Source organism: Colossoma macropomum, unplaced genomic scaffold (genome assembly GCF_904425465.1).
Source record: "Colossoma macropomum unplaced genomic scaffold, Colossoma_macropomum, whole genome shotgun sequence".
Taxonomy (NCBI): domain Eukaryota; kingdom Metazoa; phylum Chordata; class Actinopteri; order Characiformes; family Serrasalmidae; genus Colossoma; species Colossoma macropomum.
The window spans coordinates 38,510,451-38,529,378 of record NW_023494792.1 but is presented as its reverse complement, the minus strand read 5'-3'; the positions used below and the strand labels follow the sequence as shown (position 1 = coordinate 38,529,378).

The 18,928-nt window shown below is 39.8% G+C and overlaps 1 protein-coding gene across 1 annotated transcript in view; it reads left to right on the top strand.

Annotated features, from left to right (window-relative positions):
• rerg (RAS-like, estrogen-regulated, growth inhibitor) overlaps window positions 1–18,306 on the top strand; it is a 65,376-nt gene extending 47,070 nt beyond the window's left edge. The window contains exons 3-5 of the mRNA XM_036577109.1: window positions 4,387–4,443; window positions 12,879–12,952; window positions 14,885–18,306. Of these exons, the coding sequence (XP_036433002.1) occupies window positions 4,387–4,443; window positions 12,879–12,952; window positions 14,885–15,304 (551 nt within the window). The 3' untranslated portion in view covers window positions 15,305–18,306. The remainder of the gene's footprint in view (window positions 1–4,386; window positions 4,444–12,878; window positions 12,953–14,884) is intronic.
• Window positions 18,307–18,928: the final 622 nt, after the last annotated feature.

Here is an 18,928-nt window from a genome sequence, read left to right as displayed (position 1 = left end):
GAGCCAGAAACCGTCACAAGGAAAATATTTAAGAATAAATAAACAAGCAGTGTACAATAGTATTCAGTTTTATTCTGTTTAATTGTAAAAACATAAACTTGAGAACTTCTGATGTTGTCTTTGCCAGTGTTGTGCTGAATTCTGACTCCCCGGCAGAATCTGACTCCGCCTCACTTGCATGTGTGTCATACAGGCATATGGACGCTACAGATTGTACTCACAATTTCGATTGTTTCTATGTGTGTATAACAAAAATTGCAAGTGTAATCTGCAAAGAGTAAAAGCCAGTCTGAGATTTACTCTTGTCCGGCCTCTTGCTCCATCACTCTTTTTCTCTTCCTTGCTTCCTCCAACTTCGGTCTCTTCTCAGTCTCTGCCATGATGTCCATGCTGGGAATAATGAGCTTCTTCTTATAGCTAGCTGAAGACCTGACGTGGTGCCGTAAAGTGTTACACAGTTCTTGTGAGAGATCTCATGCCCGCTTCTCCAAAGTTACACAGTGCTATAGCAGGGACTTTCGGACCTGGAGTAGCAATGACAGAGACGCTATTCTCTACAAGTTAGTGTATCATCAATATCATTTTGTAGCTGTTATTTTAAAACGAAAATTGTAACATAATGTTGCTTTAAGTGCAAATAGCTCCCTCTTGTGGAGAATCATCCATCCGCTAAACTTGACTGAGCAAGTGAGTCAGTTACAAGCCACGTTCACGCAGTTCGATATAAAAGAAATGAATGAGATAAAGGAGACCTGCTCAGAAGCAGTGTGTCAGTTGTGGGCCAGGTGGCCAGTGGAGGAAGCATCAAACGGATTATTTGTTGCACGCTCTCCAGTTGTATAATGATGTAATTAATCAGCGTGCTGGCCCAGCAGGAGTGGAATAACAAGTTATGGTAAGGCCAGAGTGAAATCAGCCAAGTGCCTGTGTTTCCTCTGAGCGTGTCACAGTAAGGAGCTGAGCCGAGAACGCTCAGTGAGCGCAGGAAAACTGCTGGAAAGCCTGACAGGCAAGGTTCTTTGGGATGTCTGCCAAGCATCTGGATGTTAATTGGAGGCAAATGAAATTAGTGCTGCTGTGCCTGGGACTTTGGACAAATGAGAAACCCAGTATCGCTTTGGTATACCGCTGTCAGTCAATTTGAGTGACAGGTGATTGTTCATGTGACAGAAGAGAAAATGAAAATTTTGTGATGAAGATGAAGTTTTCTAAGTTAAAGTTATTTCTACCAAAACAATCTAGAGCAGGGGAGCTCAATCCTGGTCCTGGAGATCTACCACTCTGAAGAGTTCAGATCCAACACACCTGGCTCTAATTGTCAGATGCTCCTGAAGACCTTCATTTACATTAGATTAGGGTTGGAGCTACAGGATGGTAGAGCTCCAGGACCAGGATTGAACACCCCTGGTCTAGAGGAATATTGTGGTATCGAGACACATTTGTACTGTTCATCTGATCCTGAGAGCTTTTGACCATATGTCGGCAGAACGTGCCCGACTTGCACCTAAAAGTGCCTCAAATGGCTCAGTATATCTGGCTCAGACTGTAGCCCATGAGTAGTGTTAGCCATCTTCTACCCCGTTCATCACAAGAAAAGGGTCCAAATCCTGCATCTCAGTTGTATTTTTTTCCATTTACAACATTTTGTGGAATTTTACCAAAAATAATTCATTTTATACCTCTTTATCCCTTAGAATTAAACAGACTGTTTTTGTTACTGTGCACTTAAGACTGATCTAAGACAAAGGAGCTCTTTCTGATTGGCTGCCCTGTAATGTGCCTTATTCAAAAAGCACCCAGAGCTGAAACACTCCTTATAATTTCAATGTCTGTCTGAGGACTTGGGACTTTTAAAGCTAAGTATTTGTAATGATCCATAATGCATTTACGTCCAACATCTTTTATTAATAAATCAAATGGACGTGATGTGGCAAGTGAACTGGAAGGCTCTCATTCACTGCTCTTGTTTGGAGACGCTGCTGCCACTCATCTGTGATAAAATGCGCTGTTACGGTGAAACAAGATCCAGTGGTAATGGATGACCACGGAGCACATTACAGCCGTCCTACCTGTTTTCTTTAGTGATTTTATAACTTCAGTTTTGGTCTCGTGATAGATTAGGGGGGAGCGCGAAAGACTGCAGGTCACCTAGCAACGAGGTTTTGCCTGGCTAGTAGCGAACGAAAAAGGAAAAGAGAAAGACAGACGAACATTTGGAGATGAATGTACTTATTAGCGTTTATAAGGAGCGTAGTTGGTTTCCTGATACGTTAAATCTGCAAAGAGACTGTCAAACACTAAAAAGTTGCGAAGATGAAGTCGCTTCTCTTTCTAATTTTCCCGTTCCACCTTAAATGGTGCCGCAGGTGGAAGGTGGAACGGCAAAGTTCAGCCAGAAGCTGGCGAATGAGAAGCAACTTCAGCCTTGTAAAACAGCCGAAAGCTGAAAGACATTTTACAAGAAACTATTCAACTTTTGAGGAAAAGTTTTCTGGCAGAGATGGAAGAAAAGCGACTATAGCTGAAGCTTAAAGCAGAGTAGAGTAAGTCCGTGTTTTCGTTTATATTGTTTAGTCTATACTAGGACATTAACACACACTGAGACATACTGGACATTAAATGTTGTGGCTCCCAAGGTGGTTTGATTTATGTTAAAGGACAAAATGTCTCTTCTTATCATTTGGGTTGTGACTCCTGACCTAACCTGGCTTTAATGCAGCGGGAGCCGGTCGGATTTCTCGCTCATCCAGTTGTGTTATAGTTATGTGTCGCCACAGACTGTCCGGGCGCTGCACTTACCCACTTCCAAGTTCCGCTCTTTGTGTTCCATCAACATTACGTTATAAATTAAATATTTAGAAAATTGATTTTTGACGTTGAATGAATCGATTAAGAATCGTCCACGTCCGCATCGTGATGCATCTAAGAATCGATTTTTTCCCCCCAACCCTAGTTTACATACTACTTCAAACTCCTTTATTTAAAAAAAGTGAGGTAAATTCGCTGTTGCATGATATGGACCCTTTAGTTGATGGAACATTCTTAACACAGCAGTGACACTGACATAATAGTTAAAGAAAGGCATGAGTGTATCAGGCAGAGCGATGCTGCAGAGGTGTTTATACACGTTGTTATCACTACTGGTTGGGTCATCAGAAACTGAAAATGGATAAAAGGAATGCAGTCTAACTTTACACCGGCACACTTGTTCTGAAAATCAGGAATTCTGGCTATATGACACCTACATCTTGATGACAACTGACTTAGACCTACATAAACATCTTTTTGTCAAGTTATGTCAGATGACATTGAATTTTTCTGACAAACACTTTGATGGGAGACACTTTGGGAGAAATGATATAGCACATTAACATTTAACTTTGTAGCTTAGTGTATATAACAGTGACATAACGGTGATGTGATGAGTTTAAATCTAAATGGTACAATGGTAAAATTACCCAAGGACCACAGAAAATGCTCACTTTTGTTAACTATCCTCACTTGGCAAGTTGTGTGATTTTGTCAGCATTATATTCCCTGACACAGATAATTACATCAACTTGACATCAAAGTTGGCAAATACAACCTTAATGACAAATTACGCCTATTACAGTTAATGTAGGCCTAGGTTAGCTGTCATGAAGGGCTCATGAACTTATAAAGGTGTTATGTAGTCTTATGAACACTGCCCTACATGAAATGGTGTTACCACAATTTCTAGTGAGAATATCAGTATCAGGATGTTTATTAAATGTTTATGTAGGTCTATGTCAGTTGTTATAAAGGACTTACATAGGTGTCATGTAGCCTTATGAACACTGCCCTGCAGTAGGGTTAGAAGAGTTTCTAGTGAAATGGCCAGTGATTGCATAGTTACTGAAAAAATCAAAGTTTAAAGAAAAGCAAGAGATTTTTCAAGAAGAACAGCCACTCTAGCCTGCTCTGAAAGAAGTCAGCACTTACTCTACTGATAAGTATCTCACTCCATCAGAGCTAATTTTGCTTCACTTTGACCTAGACTACGGGGAAACAGCTAAAGGCAATCCGTTCCCCATTCACTGATGGAGAGGTCCATGGTGCAGTCTGGTGATTCTTTCCCCTTGGTTATCATTTGAGACATGATGTTGTGGAAGAAGGCCATAGTACCAGCTATTCATGTGTTAAAGTTGTCACAATCTATAGACAAAACAACTGTAAAACAATACACAGCTTGTGTAATTTTGTTTGCAGAATGGTTTAAAAATACACTTATATTTTGCATGCTGGTTCCCTTCAGGGTCATTTGCAGAGTGCTTTTGATTGTAATTTCATACTTGGGGCTGATTGCATACAACTATTGCATAAACATAATCATGTTTGTTTCTCTTTCTCTCTCTCTGTCTTCAGCCCTGGTTGTGAGGTTCCTGACCAAGCGCTTCATCTGGGAGTATGACCCTACACTGGGTAAGAACACCAGTACATTAAGAGCACTTGTGCTATGCTGGCTCTCAAGGGCCCATCATTACCGAGGTAAAAGTACTGCTGGTCCTCAGAACTCACCTCTTTGAACCTTTGTGGCGAACGCCCATAAAACACAGTTAAAAAAAACATATCTCGCCAAGGTTTCTAGCCAAAGAAGCCCATTCCAGAGGTTTGTATTTCAAAGCAAGGCATGACAAATCAAATCTGTGGAGGCGGATGAATAGTGGAGAACGGTCAGGGGCAGATAAAGCTGTCTGCCTCTTATCACTGCTTGTTGTACCACATTAGGAATTCTAAAGATTGCAATCATAATCTGCCTTTGACATGAGGTGTTTTAGTTTTAGTTTTAGTTCTGTGCTCGCTTTTGAAGATTTGTGGCTGGCAAAGGTTGTGAGTGTACTTTGATGATCCATGATCATGAGGATTGTCTGTGGATGTCTGATTGACTGCACTTGTGTTCACTTGGGTGTAGCTCCTCTATGCATGCATGCATGTGTAAGTGGATGCCTTTATTGAATGTATCATTCAGGCTAAGCAGGTTGATAGTAGGCTGTGTTTCCAAAAGAAACGGTTTTGTGGTCTGTGCAGAATGCAAGTCTTGATCCAGTGGGAATTCACCATCTGACAGCTTCAAAAACCAGCACACGGATCAACCAGACTAGCTTGCACTCTGAACATCCCCTCTACTGCATCACTGTGAAGGGAGCTGTAGGCCAATATTGAGATTTTGTACCATAGTGTGGTGAGCAACCACCATCACTCCCTCACTAACCACCTAGCACACACTGCAGAAAGCTCGTTCAGCTCTGTTACTGCTACAAGATAGAAGTAGCTGTTGTTTTACAGCGCAAGTTCGGTTGATTTTCACCTTTTGAAACAATGCAGTTAATCGAATGTTTTTGCACTGGGGCTGCAAGGCTAACAAGTATGGCCAAAAGTTTGTAGACACCTGCTCATCCAATGTTTCTTCCAAAATCAAGAGTGTTAAAAGGAGTTTGTCCCTCTCTGCTGCAGTAGCTGTCTCTGCTTTTTGGGGAAGGCTTTACACTAAATGTTGGAACATTGCTGTGAGAGTTTGATTGCATTCAGCAGCGGGAGAATAAATGCCACTAAAACTCATCCTGAAGGTAATGGTTGGTGCTCCATCACGCTAGAGAACGCAAAGCCACTGCTCCACAGCTTAGTGTTAGGGGGCTTCATAACTCTCTAGCCTATGCTTGGCATTGGACATGGTGAGCCTAGGCTCATGTTTGGCTGCACCAGAGCATCCTGTTCTGTTGTCAGTGCTTTTCTAGGGAGACTATACAAGCTGTGTGTGCATTTGAATGGAATTTACTAATAAGAAAGGGGGGTCCACAAATTTTGGGACATGTAGTGTACCTAACAAGTAATGATAGCTTACTCTACCAGTTAGCACTGCAGACTGCATACTTACAGTACTGTGCAGTCAGAGACCCCTTGTTTTCTGAATTTCCAGTCAAGTACTAGGAGATTTCTGAGGAGATTAGATTTCAGATAACCCACCTGCATAAGGTAGAAGAAAGTCAAAGGAAAAAAACATGTTTTCAAAACTGGAGTTAAAATCATTATTAAAATATAGAGAGAAAATAGGATTCCTAACAACTGTGCAAGATCTACTAGACTACCAATACTGTTGCAATCAGTTCAGAATCAGACTGACAATCTTTATTTGCCAAGTACCAGATGTACAAGGAAGTACTTTTGATGCAGGTGTCTACAGTAAAATAGAAAAAGTTATTTGAGGGGTTTTGGCATGGTATATACAGTGACTGTGTACATTACACTGTGTCTAATAAAATGCACGTGAAACTGTTTAAAGTATAGGGACATGAGAAGGTTCCTTGTTTAGGAGAATGATGGCCTGGGGTAAGAATCTGTAGGGCTCTCACTCTTGGTCTCCACTGAGATGGAAATCACTGGAAGAGAGAATCACTGGGGTGTGAAGGAGCAGCTCAGGCCTGAAAAAAACACTGATGTTTCTGTCCATTCTTTCACTGAGATGACAACTCAATGCTCTGAGTAAGGTAAAGGAAATGGACAAAAAAGAATAAAATTTGCAAATCAAACAAAGAAGCTGATGATGTTTTTCAGGTGTGCACAACTCCAGTCTGTTCTCTTACTGAAACACACCAACTAAACCTAGCAATTTACAGCTGAGTGTAATCAGGTGTGTTTGAGCAGGTAAATCACTAAACTGTGCTGGACACCAGCCTCAGGAACCAGAGTTGTGCACCCCTGCTGTTCTTAGAACAATGGACTTACCACCCCAGAGTCACTGAATGTGTTTGAGATTACTTGGATCATGAGAAGCGGAAAATTCAACCAACGTCTAAGACTGAACTTTGGAAGTGTTGAAAAATAGCACTGCAGATTTATTAGAAAAACTGAAAGCAAGTCTTCCAAAAAAATGGAAGCTAATTCAGGGGTGTCCAATCTTATGTGGAAAGGGCTGGTGTGGCTACAGGTTTTCACTCCAACAAAGCAGGAGATCACCTGATGAAATGTTTGGAGACTTAGACCGACTGATTAAACAAGTAGAATCAGGTGTGCTTCAGCTTGTTTGGAGTTAAAATCTGCAGCCACACCGGCCCTTTGCAGATAAGATTGGACACCTCTGCATTAAATGAAGAAAATTTAATATTATATTTAGTTGTTGAGAATTCTCTGTCACTTTCTGTTAAATAAACGTTTTCTGCGTTTTCTCTTGATGCTGAAAATTGAATAACTTTTAATTATTTAATGGTCATTTTTACTGTAAATGGAATAAATAAAAGGCGTCTTTGACTTTTGTACAGTGCTGTAAATCAATGTACATTTACCTCAAACCATGTTGAGTTGTTATGTAATGTTATATAGACTTGCTTATGTGGTTTCTGGCACCATATGATCTGTTAAAAAAGGCCAAAAGTGCATTGCAATGCTAGAAACAGTAGTAGCAGCGATGAAAGCCTGAATGTTATTTTGTACTTTTGACTTTCACTATAACCACATAAGTAAGCCTATTTGAGATTAGGTGTACGCAAAGCTAACCGATGTTTACATTAGCCTTTTAGGTCCAGCACAAAACTAAAGAAGCAAACATCAGACACCAGAGTGACTTCTCTTGGCTGATTAACTACATTTGGCCTAGGGAGAAATTGAGTCAGTTTCAGTGAATTACTGCTACACCACTGTACCACTCATTGCACGGGCTATTCAGTTTTATTAGAAAAACTGGAACAGGCAATTCTAACTTTTTGCATGTGTGTCCTTTTCCACTGTGTGTGGATTCCACTGTTGTGCCCAAAGTTATCCAGTTAAGGGCAAAACTGAGTTTTATCACTGAACAGAACACAGACATTTTAAGCAGGGATGAAGGGCTTGACTCTCAAGCCGTTCTTTGAGGAGTAAATCCTCATTTCACTGTAGTCGTCCCTCGCTGGCGTCCATTAAATCGCTAGCGTATGGGTCAGGAATGTTTACAGGTTTACTAACTGGAGACTGACTGCCAACTCCCCTATAAAATGGAGAGAGGTTTTAACTAGCACTGCAGTGTCTCTCTGACAGACAATGACACCTAGTCTTAAGTCAATGAAAGCCATGTGAGTCCAGGCGGTGCAGGAATGTGAGCCGGCGTAAATTGTTGCTTTTATGTTCGTCTCAGTGCCTCATCACCCCCTGCACATTTTCACACATTCATGCATAATCAAATGTACTTATCCACTTCAGAATTATAGTGGATGCTATGTCGGGAAAATGAATTGTAGTTGCCCTGAAAAAACTCAAAAGACTCAAAGAGGCACAGTATGTAAATTTGTCATATGTGGCACAGCATTATGGTGGGCAGCACGTTTTCTGTGGCATTTTGAAGCCTTTGATTTTCTACACTGACAGTTACTATAGAGGAAAAGCACCATAGTTTAAGAGCACATAGGAGTTAATGATTTGCTTTCAGAAAAATGACAGGCTTTTGGATTGTCACCACACAACAGTCGCTCTGTCGTTCTGCTGTCATGTGTTGAAATATCCATCCACACTTTCACACATGTGCGTTTGAGCAGAGAGAGAGTATGTATAGTCAAAAGTTTGAACACACCTGATTGAATGTATGTTTTTTTATACTCAAACAAAATCATTTCCCAATTGCTAACTACTGAAGAAGGAAAAAATGCCCTTTACTTTCATCTATGTTACTGTAACAAGATTTTACTCCAAGTAATTTTTGACCATTTCTGTTGGTCCATTCATCATAAAATGTTAGGGGCAGCTGGTGTGTTCAAATGCTGTAAGTAACCCTGCAATTTCAGTTTTACTTGAATAAAAGTTGGCATAAGTACAGCTGCCAGGACAATATTACGTATTGTAAAAGCCCTAAAACTCCTGATTCTAAAGAGCTGGGTTGACAAAGTGATGGAAACTGCATCTTATGAAGTGATATTAGGAAGAATTAAGGGTGAGAGGAAAGTAAAAAATATATATGGGATCAATTTTTGGCACCACATACAACTGAATTTTATATACAAATGCTGAACCTGTATTCTGATGTACTATTTTGTCTCTCTTTTTTCTCTTTTCTTCTCTGTTCTTTGCAGTGAATGGCTGATTTTCAAAATTGAATATATGTGCTCTATTTTACCTGCTTAATATTACTAATTAAAAAAAATAATTCAAGTGGTGTAAATAAAAATAAATGAATAAAAAATGAAAAAAGGAGTTACAGGGTGACGTTCTGTCGTAAATGCTTGAAATTTGTGTCTGAGATGAACCTAAACAGTGAAGTTGACACCTATGTCTGTCACATATTGGGATGGTGAGGGCCAGTAAACGCTTTCTGTAAGAAACGTGTAGCCAGCCATGTGCTTGGAAGAGAACACTAACTGCTAATTCTGTTACGTCAGCTAGCAGATGCCCATTTTGGCTAGCACTGGTCCGGGAGATGGGTGGGCGCCATCCTACCCAACCAGAGACAGCAAGGCTATTGAGCTTGTGATCTCCTGATGATAAGGACTATGCTTGGACAGTTGCACCGCTCAGTAGCCCCACATTATGTTTTCTTAAAGAATTACAGATCTGCTACTTTAAATGTTTTTTTTAACCAAACTGTATAGCGGTGGGATCACATAATCATTGTTCTGCACAAAGAAGTTCAGGATTTGATTTATAATCCTGGTACAAATGCTACTGTTAATACCAATAACACTAATAACAGTGCATTGTCAAATGACATATAGTCAGCTATGCATCAAAGACACCTGAGAACAGACATTAGCTCACTGAATTCATCAGGGGTATTATTAACTAGACCAAGTGTGCTTGATTGTGCGTGTTATGTAGTTAAAATTCATAAGATTCACGGAGAAGACCACCTGGCTAGTGGCCCTACAGTGATTTGAGTTTGAGACCCCCGTTCAACTCTGTTGGAAAAGCATCCTAGATGAAGCTTCCTGAGACAGTGATCAAGACTGTGCAAAACCGCACTGAAGAATCAAAAATAGAAGATAGTTTTGGTTTGGGCCACTGCATAAATTAGATGGTGTTCACTAAAATAAGGAGAACCTTTATATGCGTTAAAGCAAAGTAGTTAAAATAAATATATAAAATAACAGCATCAGAATCATTTTGGTGGTACACTGACTTTTAATAGGGAGAATGGCGTCTCTGTCATTGCCACTCCAGGCCAGAACACCTGCTACGGCGCTATGTAACTTTAGAGGAGCGCATGAGACCTGTTGAGAGAACTGCATAATGCTTTACAGCACCACGTTACATGTAGTGATCTGTCTCATGGCTATCAGGAAAACAGTGGAAATCTGACAGAAGAGTGTAAATTACATCCCTGCCAGTGTTATTTATGAAAGAAGTAGGCTGTAACGTATCTATGTCAGTCCTGTCTCATGAGGTTATGTAGTTTTTCCAGATTCCAAAATTCATTTAACCTCAGCCCCGTTTCAGGCTAGCATGGAAAAGAAATAAAATCAACCCCCTGTAATAAAATCCTGTAAAATTACTTTACTTTGTAAGCCAACGTGGTTCTTTCTGTTCTGATGTTATCTTTGCCAAATTCCGACTCCCCTTTGCATGCACACGCATCATGCAGATATATGGATGCTACAGATCAGACTCGTGATTTCAGTTGTTTACATGTAGGAAAAAAAAACACCTTTTCTTGCATAATGCTGCTTTAATGTGTCTAAACAGCTTGAGTGGTATTGTATATATTGGAGCACAGCGTGCTAATAGCCAGCTGAATGGCCATGGCTGGGCAATTTAGCAGGTGTTCGTGCCTCTGACTGCTCTCAGAGGAGAATTACACCACCAGGAAGCAATAGAACTGTCGCCCTCAGCAAGTAGTGACATCTTTCACGGACGTGGCCCAGGGCAGATTTATGTCCGTAGTGGGTTTGGGCTAAAGAAGGGAGCAGATTTGGAGCTGTTGGAAAGCCGGAATGTGTTGAAGGATTGAAAGTATTTCAATATTCTGAGATGAAGCATCTGGAATGTTGTTGATGCCGACAAAAAATGACCAAATTCAGTAAGATTAAGAGAGACATGGTGTTTTGGTTGCCATTTTCAAACAGTACTAGAGTATTTTTGGTTTTTAAAGGAACAGTCAGGCAACAAAAATGTACACAATTTTGCTCTTAATATAGTCAATTAGCCAAGACATGTTTAATATCTGAGGTTTGCTTCTTTAATTTGCAATGGAGCTACAATATTAATGAAGCTAACAAGTAATGGAAGCTTACACACCATCAGTTAGCACTGTGCAAACTGCATGCCTAAATCATTACACACTCGCCTTAAGCAGTACTGTGCTCTTAAGTGATTTCTGACACTCTATGTTATACTGTTATCCCAAGGTAAACCATGACTATTAGAGCCATGCATTCAGTTCGTGCCATAAATGTCAAAAACAGTCAAAAAGAGGATTCTTCTAATTTCTGCTAGCGTCCTTATGGGATTCCAGTGGTATGTTATTGCTAAGCTAAACTTGTAAAACTTAGCACCTTGTAACCTCAACATATTCTACATTTTATTTGAAGCTTCTAACAGACAAACTTCTATTTGCCTTGTAGCAGTTTTACAGTGACTTTACAGTAAAGTATCCTGGCACAGAGCTGCTGCTGCTGCTTTCCATTTCAAACTTCTGACTGATAGGCACTGGTGATGCTACCACTCGTATTGGCAGTGACATAGTTAGGAATTCCAGAAGGCCTACAGTGGCCAAAATTGGTTGGTCCTACTGTCACATTAGATACAATACACATGCATGTTTTACATCATTTGAGCACAGCAAATGTCCTTTACATTGTCTGAATTTACATCATGATGAATGGACCAGTAGAAATGGTACAGAATTGCTTGGAATAAAATCTTTGCTCTCTCTGAAAGTTTTTGCTTTCTCCAGTAAACAGCAGTTATATACACACAAACACACACACACACTAGATACCACAGAGGGAAAAATCCTAACTGGATATTTTGCTGTTGGGCATTTCAGGAGTTTAACACTTTTCTTTCCAACCAAAACTAAAATAATAGTATTATTATAACATGTTATAAAAGAGTTTAAATACAACAATCACAATGATTCTATTTAATAACAAAAATTACAGACATGTTTTTATAATTTCACAGAAGGTTCAGTCATTTTTGGCTCCTGTCTACTATTGTTGTTATCTATAAAATTAGACAAAAGTATACTGTATGGCCATCTTGAAGCCTGTTTTTTTCTATACTTTTGTCTGTTTTTAGATGTAACAGTTTGCTCAAAGCTAACTTACAGGATGTAAGGATGATTTGCAGTAAAGAGAAAACTGTATAAAAGTAATTTTATACTACTGTTGTTTTAGGGTACAAATAGTGTTTAACTGAATGTTTACAGACTATTTTTATTTGTGTATGTGTTTGGAAGCCTATAGCTAGAAGCTTAAGCATTCTGAAATCAACGAAGACCCGCGCATCTGTTCATTCTCAGGTGTATAGCTCCAACTGGCCCAAAGCCACAATGCCACAATGACACATAACTGGGCCCCAGAGGAGAGGTAGATTTCCCCTCACCATATACATGCATACATCCATGTCATTGCTGTCCAAAAAAAAAGTTCTACACAGCAGATGTCCTTTACATCGTGTGAAAATGTCATGATTACTGGACCAACAGAAATGCTCCAGAATTGCTTGGAATAAAATCCCATTACGTTAACTTACAAAAGTTAAAGAGTGTCTTCTTCTCTGAAGTTACCATTATTTTGTACATATGTATGTATATATATATATATATATATATATATATATATATAGATAGATAGATAGATATAGTTATATTGATATATAGATAGATAGATAGATACATGGATAGATATAGGTATACCTCTTTTACCAATGTATTCTCTCTCTCTCCATTTTTTTTGAAGAGTCCACATACCGACATCAAGCCAACATTGATGATGAGTTGGTCAGCATGGAAATTCTGGACACAGCTGGACAGGTATATGTTTCTCCTTTGAGAACATTTTATTTCTTGTATGTAAACATTCTCAAAGTACCATTTGCTCCCCAGTCCATACAGTCCATGGAAACTAAGCAGAAAAACAGCCCATTTTGAACTTATTGTTCTTGTCATGTCACAAAAACCAGTGCATTTACATATGTCTGCCTATTTATCTTACAGAAGTTCAATTCCACCCTTTCACACTGAAGTTAAAAGGAGTGTTTCAGGCTGAACTGTTTTTTTTTTAAATGAGGCACAATACAGGGCCACCAATCAGAGCAGAAGTCATTCATATATATATTAAAGGCACAGAAACAGCTGTTGAATTCTGGGATAAAGAAAGGTATGAAAATGGTCATATAAAAAATGAAACTATGTATCATGTACCATTTAAATGAAAAGTGAAAACAAATAATATTACATTATTTTACATAACACTGTTGATCCCTTCACATCGGACGTCGTTTTGGACACCAAAAACATGTTTTTATCCTGATTGGCCACGTGTCTTCTCTTTTACACCTCTTTACGGCCAAGTCATTCGGCTCTCATTACACTGCACTCTATTTTAGCACAGCACTTTGGTGAAGCGTTTCCAGACGGGCCTGTCTCAGAGCCAGCAGTCTGGATTACCTTTATTCTTTTTAAGGGCCAGAGAGAAAGGTTAGAATATAGACTAAAGCTGTCCGCACAAAAGAAATCTCTGACAAGAGCTGTGCCCAGTTATGCCAAGGCCCTGCCTTCAGCCATAAACACCAGATAACTGGTGAGAGTGCAGAGAGTTTGTGTATATATTGTTTAAAAACGTCTCGTTTCTCTTCAATCATTGTGCGGTTGTTTGGAATCGCTGTGTTTCGCCAGCCAGCAGCACTCTCTGACCTTAACATCTGCACGCTTCTAGCACAGCTGGACGAAGGGATGTTGAGTTCTTACACGACTGCTAAACTGCACAATGCTGAAGTTTTTTCACTCTGCTGTCTCATGACTCCACTTACATGAATGAATGAGGATATACACACCAGTGCTCTGTCAGTTTTTACATCTGAGCTTTAAAGTCTACCTGAATTCGTTTTTCACCATTCTGTAGTGTTAGCATGTTCTTATGCCCGCTCTGTACTGTACTGAGATGAGGGCCTATGGTGTGTATTAATACACAAAGGAAAAATCAAATTTACTATTTTCCTAGTTTGACCCTTCAAACCCCCTGTAGATCCAGCATGAAGTCCAACTATTTGCATGCTGTTGCTATGATGCGCTGTTGCTCTGCTAATGTAGCCCTATCATTTAGAGCTTTTAAATAAGAAGTTCCACTGATGGATCTTCTGATATCTGCTATTTCCAACACGTGTCATGTTTATTTATTTATCACTGAACGATGTTGAGTCTTAAGTAAGCAAAACATACAGCTGATACCAGCGATATCGGTAATATCAGAAACGTTGGTTCGTGGCTTCAGCAGACTACTTTGTAGAGTATTTGCAGGAGCACTATGGATAAATCAACAAACAGCAAACTAACAAAAGCAATTGCAAAAATGTAAATTTCTATTTTAGGTATTTTCTGTGCAAATGAACACATACTGCACAAATAAAAAGTAAGATTTTTGCAAATTATAGCAGAAAAAACAAGCAAGGCAATGCTTAGGTCAAATAATGGCATGTTTTAGTACAAATGACAAAGTTGTTTTTCTACAGAGGGGTGATGGGCGATATATATAGGCACACTCACATCTCCCACAAAATCACAGCACAAACTGCTATGTTTAGCACAGGCACAGCTTTTAGCCATACCAAAATGATATATAAGGGGTAAGAACACTCTGTCAGTAGTCTATAAGGTACAACACATACATACATAAATTAACTCACATTCATTAGTAAATGACCCTCTCTTGTAGCCCACTCTCACACTCTCACTCCCCTCCTCCAGGAGGACCTGCTGCAGAAAGAAGGCCATATGCGCTGGGGCGATGGCTTTGTCCTGGTGTACGACATCACTGACCGTGGGAGCTTCGAGGAGGTGGCCCCACTGCGTGGTCTGCTGGAGGAGGTCAAGAGGCCCAAGCACGCGCCGCTGGTGCTGGTGGGCAACAAGGCGGACCTGGAGCACGCCCGGCAGGTGGCCACGGAGGAAGGCGAGCGGCTGGCAGCTGACATGGCCTGTGCCTTCTATGAGTGCTCAGCCTGTGCTGACCACGTAGGCACGGGCGGGGGTGTGGCAGAGGCCTTCTATGAGCTGTGCCGCGAGGTGCGACGCCGTAGGGCTGTGCAAGGGAAGACCCGCCGCCGTAGCTCCACCACGCACGTAAAGCAGGCCATCAACAAGATGCTGACCAAGATCAGCAGCTAGGGAGGGATCGGAGAGCAAGAGTGCAATGAGAAAAGAGAGGATGAGGAGGTAGCACATAAGGCAAGAGTGCCTAGAGTGAGGGGTTGAAGAAGTCAAGGATACTGGGAAGCAGGAGAGCTTCATCGCTTAGGCCAAGAATCAGAATCATTCTGGAAGGACCGGTATGCTTTTCCTGGACAGATAGAAGAGATTATTATGACTTTTTGCAGCTGGGATTTCTGTCTGATGAGAAAGTAGAAGAAAACGTTCCCTGCCTAAAAAGATGAGTTGCGTATGCTACACAATGTGCTGTCTGTATACCATGGTCCATTGTAAAGTGCAAAAGAAATGAAAGACAGTATGTTTAATCGTTTCTGTGCCATAGCTTGTTCATAGAAGAATGTTTTTCCTACGCTCCGAGGCCTTGCCATGTATATTTGTTCTCTGAGCTGTAATGAAGGATTCATTGAAACATCAACAGAGTTATCGGACTAGCAGATCAGTACGCGGCCTGCAGGTTTCATTCAGGATTCAGCATATGTTGACCTGAGAGAGATTCTTCTGAGCCTGGACACTGGTTGTCAAATAAACCACCATCCACCCTCATAATCATAAAGTCCATCGTGGCATTTTTCACATCAAACGGTGCGAGCCCCTGCGCCTCTCCTCTCCAAAAAGTCTTGGAATGTCTCCATGTGTTTGTTTCAACATCACAGAAGATTGTATCTCTGAAAGTAGGAGGGGTTCTTCTCTGGAACCAAGCAAAGCCTGGAGGGGACCAATGTTTTTAAACAGCCCTTCTGTTCTTATCAGTTCCATGTTACAACCATCATCATTTATCCAGATGTTTCTTTCCTCTGACTGTTCTTTATTTTCATGGAGACATATATATACCTTTAATAACGAATGATGTAAATGCCTTAATATCTCAAATGAATGACTTAATCATCAAAAACTGTACAGTAAATGTCAATGAAACTAAGGCGGTATTTGCCATATTAACATGCTAGTGTGTTTTGGGCAAACACCAAATTTTTATAAGAAATCAGTCTCATATTGTAATATAATGATCAGTCTGAGATGACAGAACCCCCCTGTCCCTCTTGCTGTGCACTTGTAATAAGGATGTTAGATAGGTAAATATGTATAAATGTTATGGAAAGAAAAGAACCGTGTGCTTTCATTTTCTCTTCCTCATATTGACACACTTTCTCATGTATGTTATGATCCATCACCGGCATGACTCTTCAGTCACATTGTTTCTGAAGCATCTAGCAGTTCAAAGGCACAGCGGCATGGTTCGCTGCCCAATCATCTCACAGCACCATCTGTTATACTGAGGAGATGGACATTGATCTGGCAAGAATCTAAGCATAACACCAGCCCAGTATGCTCAAAGACACGGTCGATATCAGAGCAAGTTAATTAAAGGAGCTTTTAACTTGGCAGTTACAGGAGTTCTTAACTTTGTCTTGTGTGTCTGCTGTGGAGATGGAACTACGTTGGGAAAAACAAAGATTCAATGCTCTTAATTCACTGTTAATTATTTGTTTATGATGGAGAGGCATAAAATATTAGCAAAGAAACACTCAATCCGTGTCTGCTAGCACACAAGCTAATAACATTAGCGTTAACTAACTGGCTAGTTAATTTGAAATTCAAATGTGTGCGATAATTACAAAAAATTATATCTCAATATTTTCTGAGATTTAACAATATTTCGCATCCTTCAAAAATGTGTTTGTAAAAGTCTTATATTTTACCGGCTCACTCTTGTTAGTAGGATATTAATTGTCACTTGCTAATGTTAATTTACTTATTTAGTAAAAACAATACAAAACCACTGAAATGATCAGTGCAAGTATTGTTGAGGTCAAACAGTGCAAGTATGTGTAAACCATTTCAAAGTGGCTTACAGGATTTACTTTGTAAAAATGTTCACAAAGACCAACAAAAACTTATAAGAAGAGCATTTTAAACAGACACTTTTCCTTAATATAAACAAGATGTATCCAAGAAAAATACTCATCATAATTGAACTGCAGGGCATGGACACTACAATTTGGATAAACATTTAACTGCTCTGCTATAAGGTGAATAGTGCAGCATACAAGCAAGAACACAAATAATAACATATTTCACATAAGAACAGTTTTGCTTATTGTCATTGTTCCTTTTTGTATTTCTAAACATCCTAACAAACACAAGATCCATTTCACTTAAATTGCGTTTCATAGAGGCACCCAAAAACCAATCAAAAACACACCTCGAGAGTCCATGCATTCACTGCATCATGTAGCTTAGCAGTATGGACTGCTGCATATACACATTGAGAGTGCATGCAGTGTGCCAGTATAGGCGCACATGGTCACCACACGAGAGTCAGCTGTCCACAATAGGCCTAAACCAGCGAAGGTACCAGCACAAAAACACACTCAGCAAACTTTTGCAGAATCATTCTGCAAATAAATGCCTTACTAAGCTACGTGACACATTGTATGTGTGGACTCAGGCATAGTTTCGATCGGTTATTGCAAAGTGAGTGACTTGATAATGTCAGCTTGGACATGCTTAAAACAACAATTAAGATATCAAAGAAGATACATATCACACACCTCTAACAACGACAAAATTCTGCTTTGCATCCTCACCTGGAAGAGAATTAGCTAAACTTTGTTTCTATAACAATGCTAGAAAAAGCACAGACCAGCATAGTTGGTCACCAGCAAAACCAGCATATGCAGGTAAGCTGGTCAGCAGCAATGCAACCTGTTATGCTGCAAAACCAACATATGTTGTGTTTTTGGATGCTGGTTTGCAGTGATGTTAATGCACCCATTAAAAGTAACAACCTTTTGTAATTCTTATGACATTGCTAAAGTGTGTTTTCTGTTTTCTATTTAGAACCATTTAGAGTCCAATATAGAACAATTTTATGGTTAAAGGTTTCTTTGCATGGTGAAATGGTTCTTCAGATTGATTGTGAATGTGTTGTACATGGTTCTATATAGCACCAAAATGGGTTCTTTTATTGTTACAATGTCAAGCTTGCAACCATTTTTGGTGCTATAAAGAACCAGTTCTGTATGGAACCATATATGACACATTCTCCATCAAACTGAAGAACCATTTCACCATGCAAAAAGCTATTTAAGCATTAAATGCTTCTATATAGAACTCATGGTTCTAATTATAACCATTGCCTTTACTAAAGAACCCATGAAGAACCATCTTTTTAAGTGTGTAAGCTTTAGCTTTACATGGGGGAGTATTGCTACTTTTTAACATTACAACTCTGCTCTGCTGTGTCTACAACTATTGTAACAGTAGCATGTTCTAATTACCTAATCTTAGCTGGATGCTGGAAACAGACAGTACTTTAATTGTCACTCCCCATTCAGAGTGCTCAATCCTAATGCACTCACAGTAGAACAGTCAGTCCCAATCAACATCTTGTTCTCACTGCATGCTCTCGAGGAGCTAAATAAAAGACTAATGCAGTGTGCAGTACTCAAATAGTACATTTTCCTCTGTTGACTTATGAAATATGCTCAGTGTGCAGGTGTACGTGTAAGATATTCAGTACATGGCTTACTGACACCTTTGATACAAATGAGTAAAAATGCTACTGGAAAATGTCTTTGT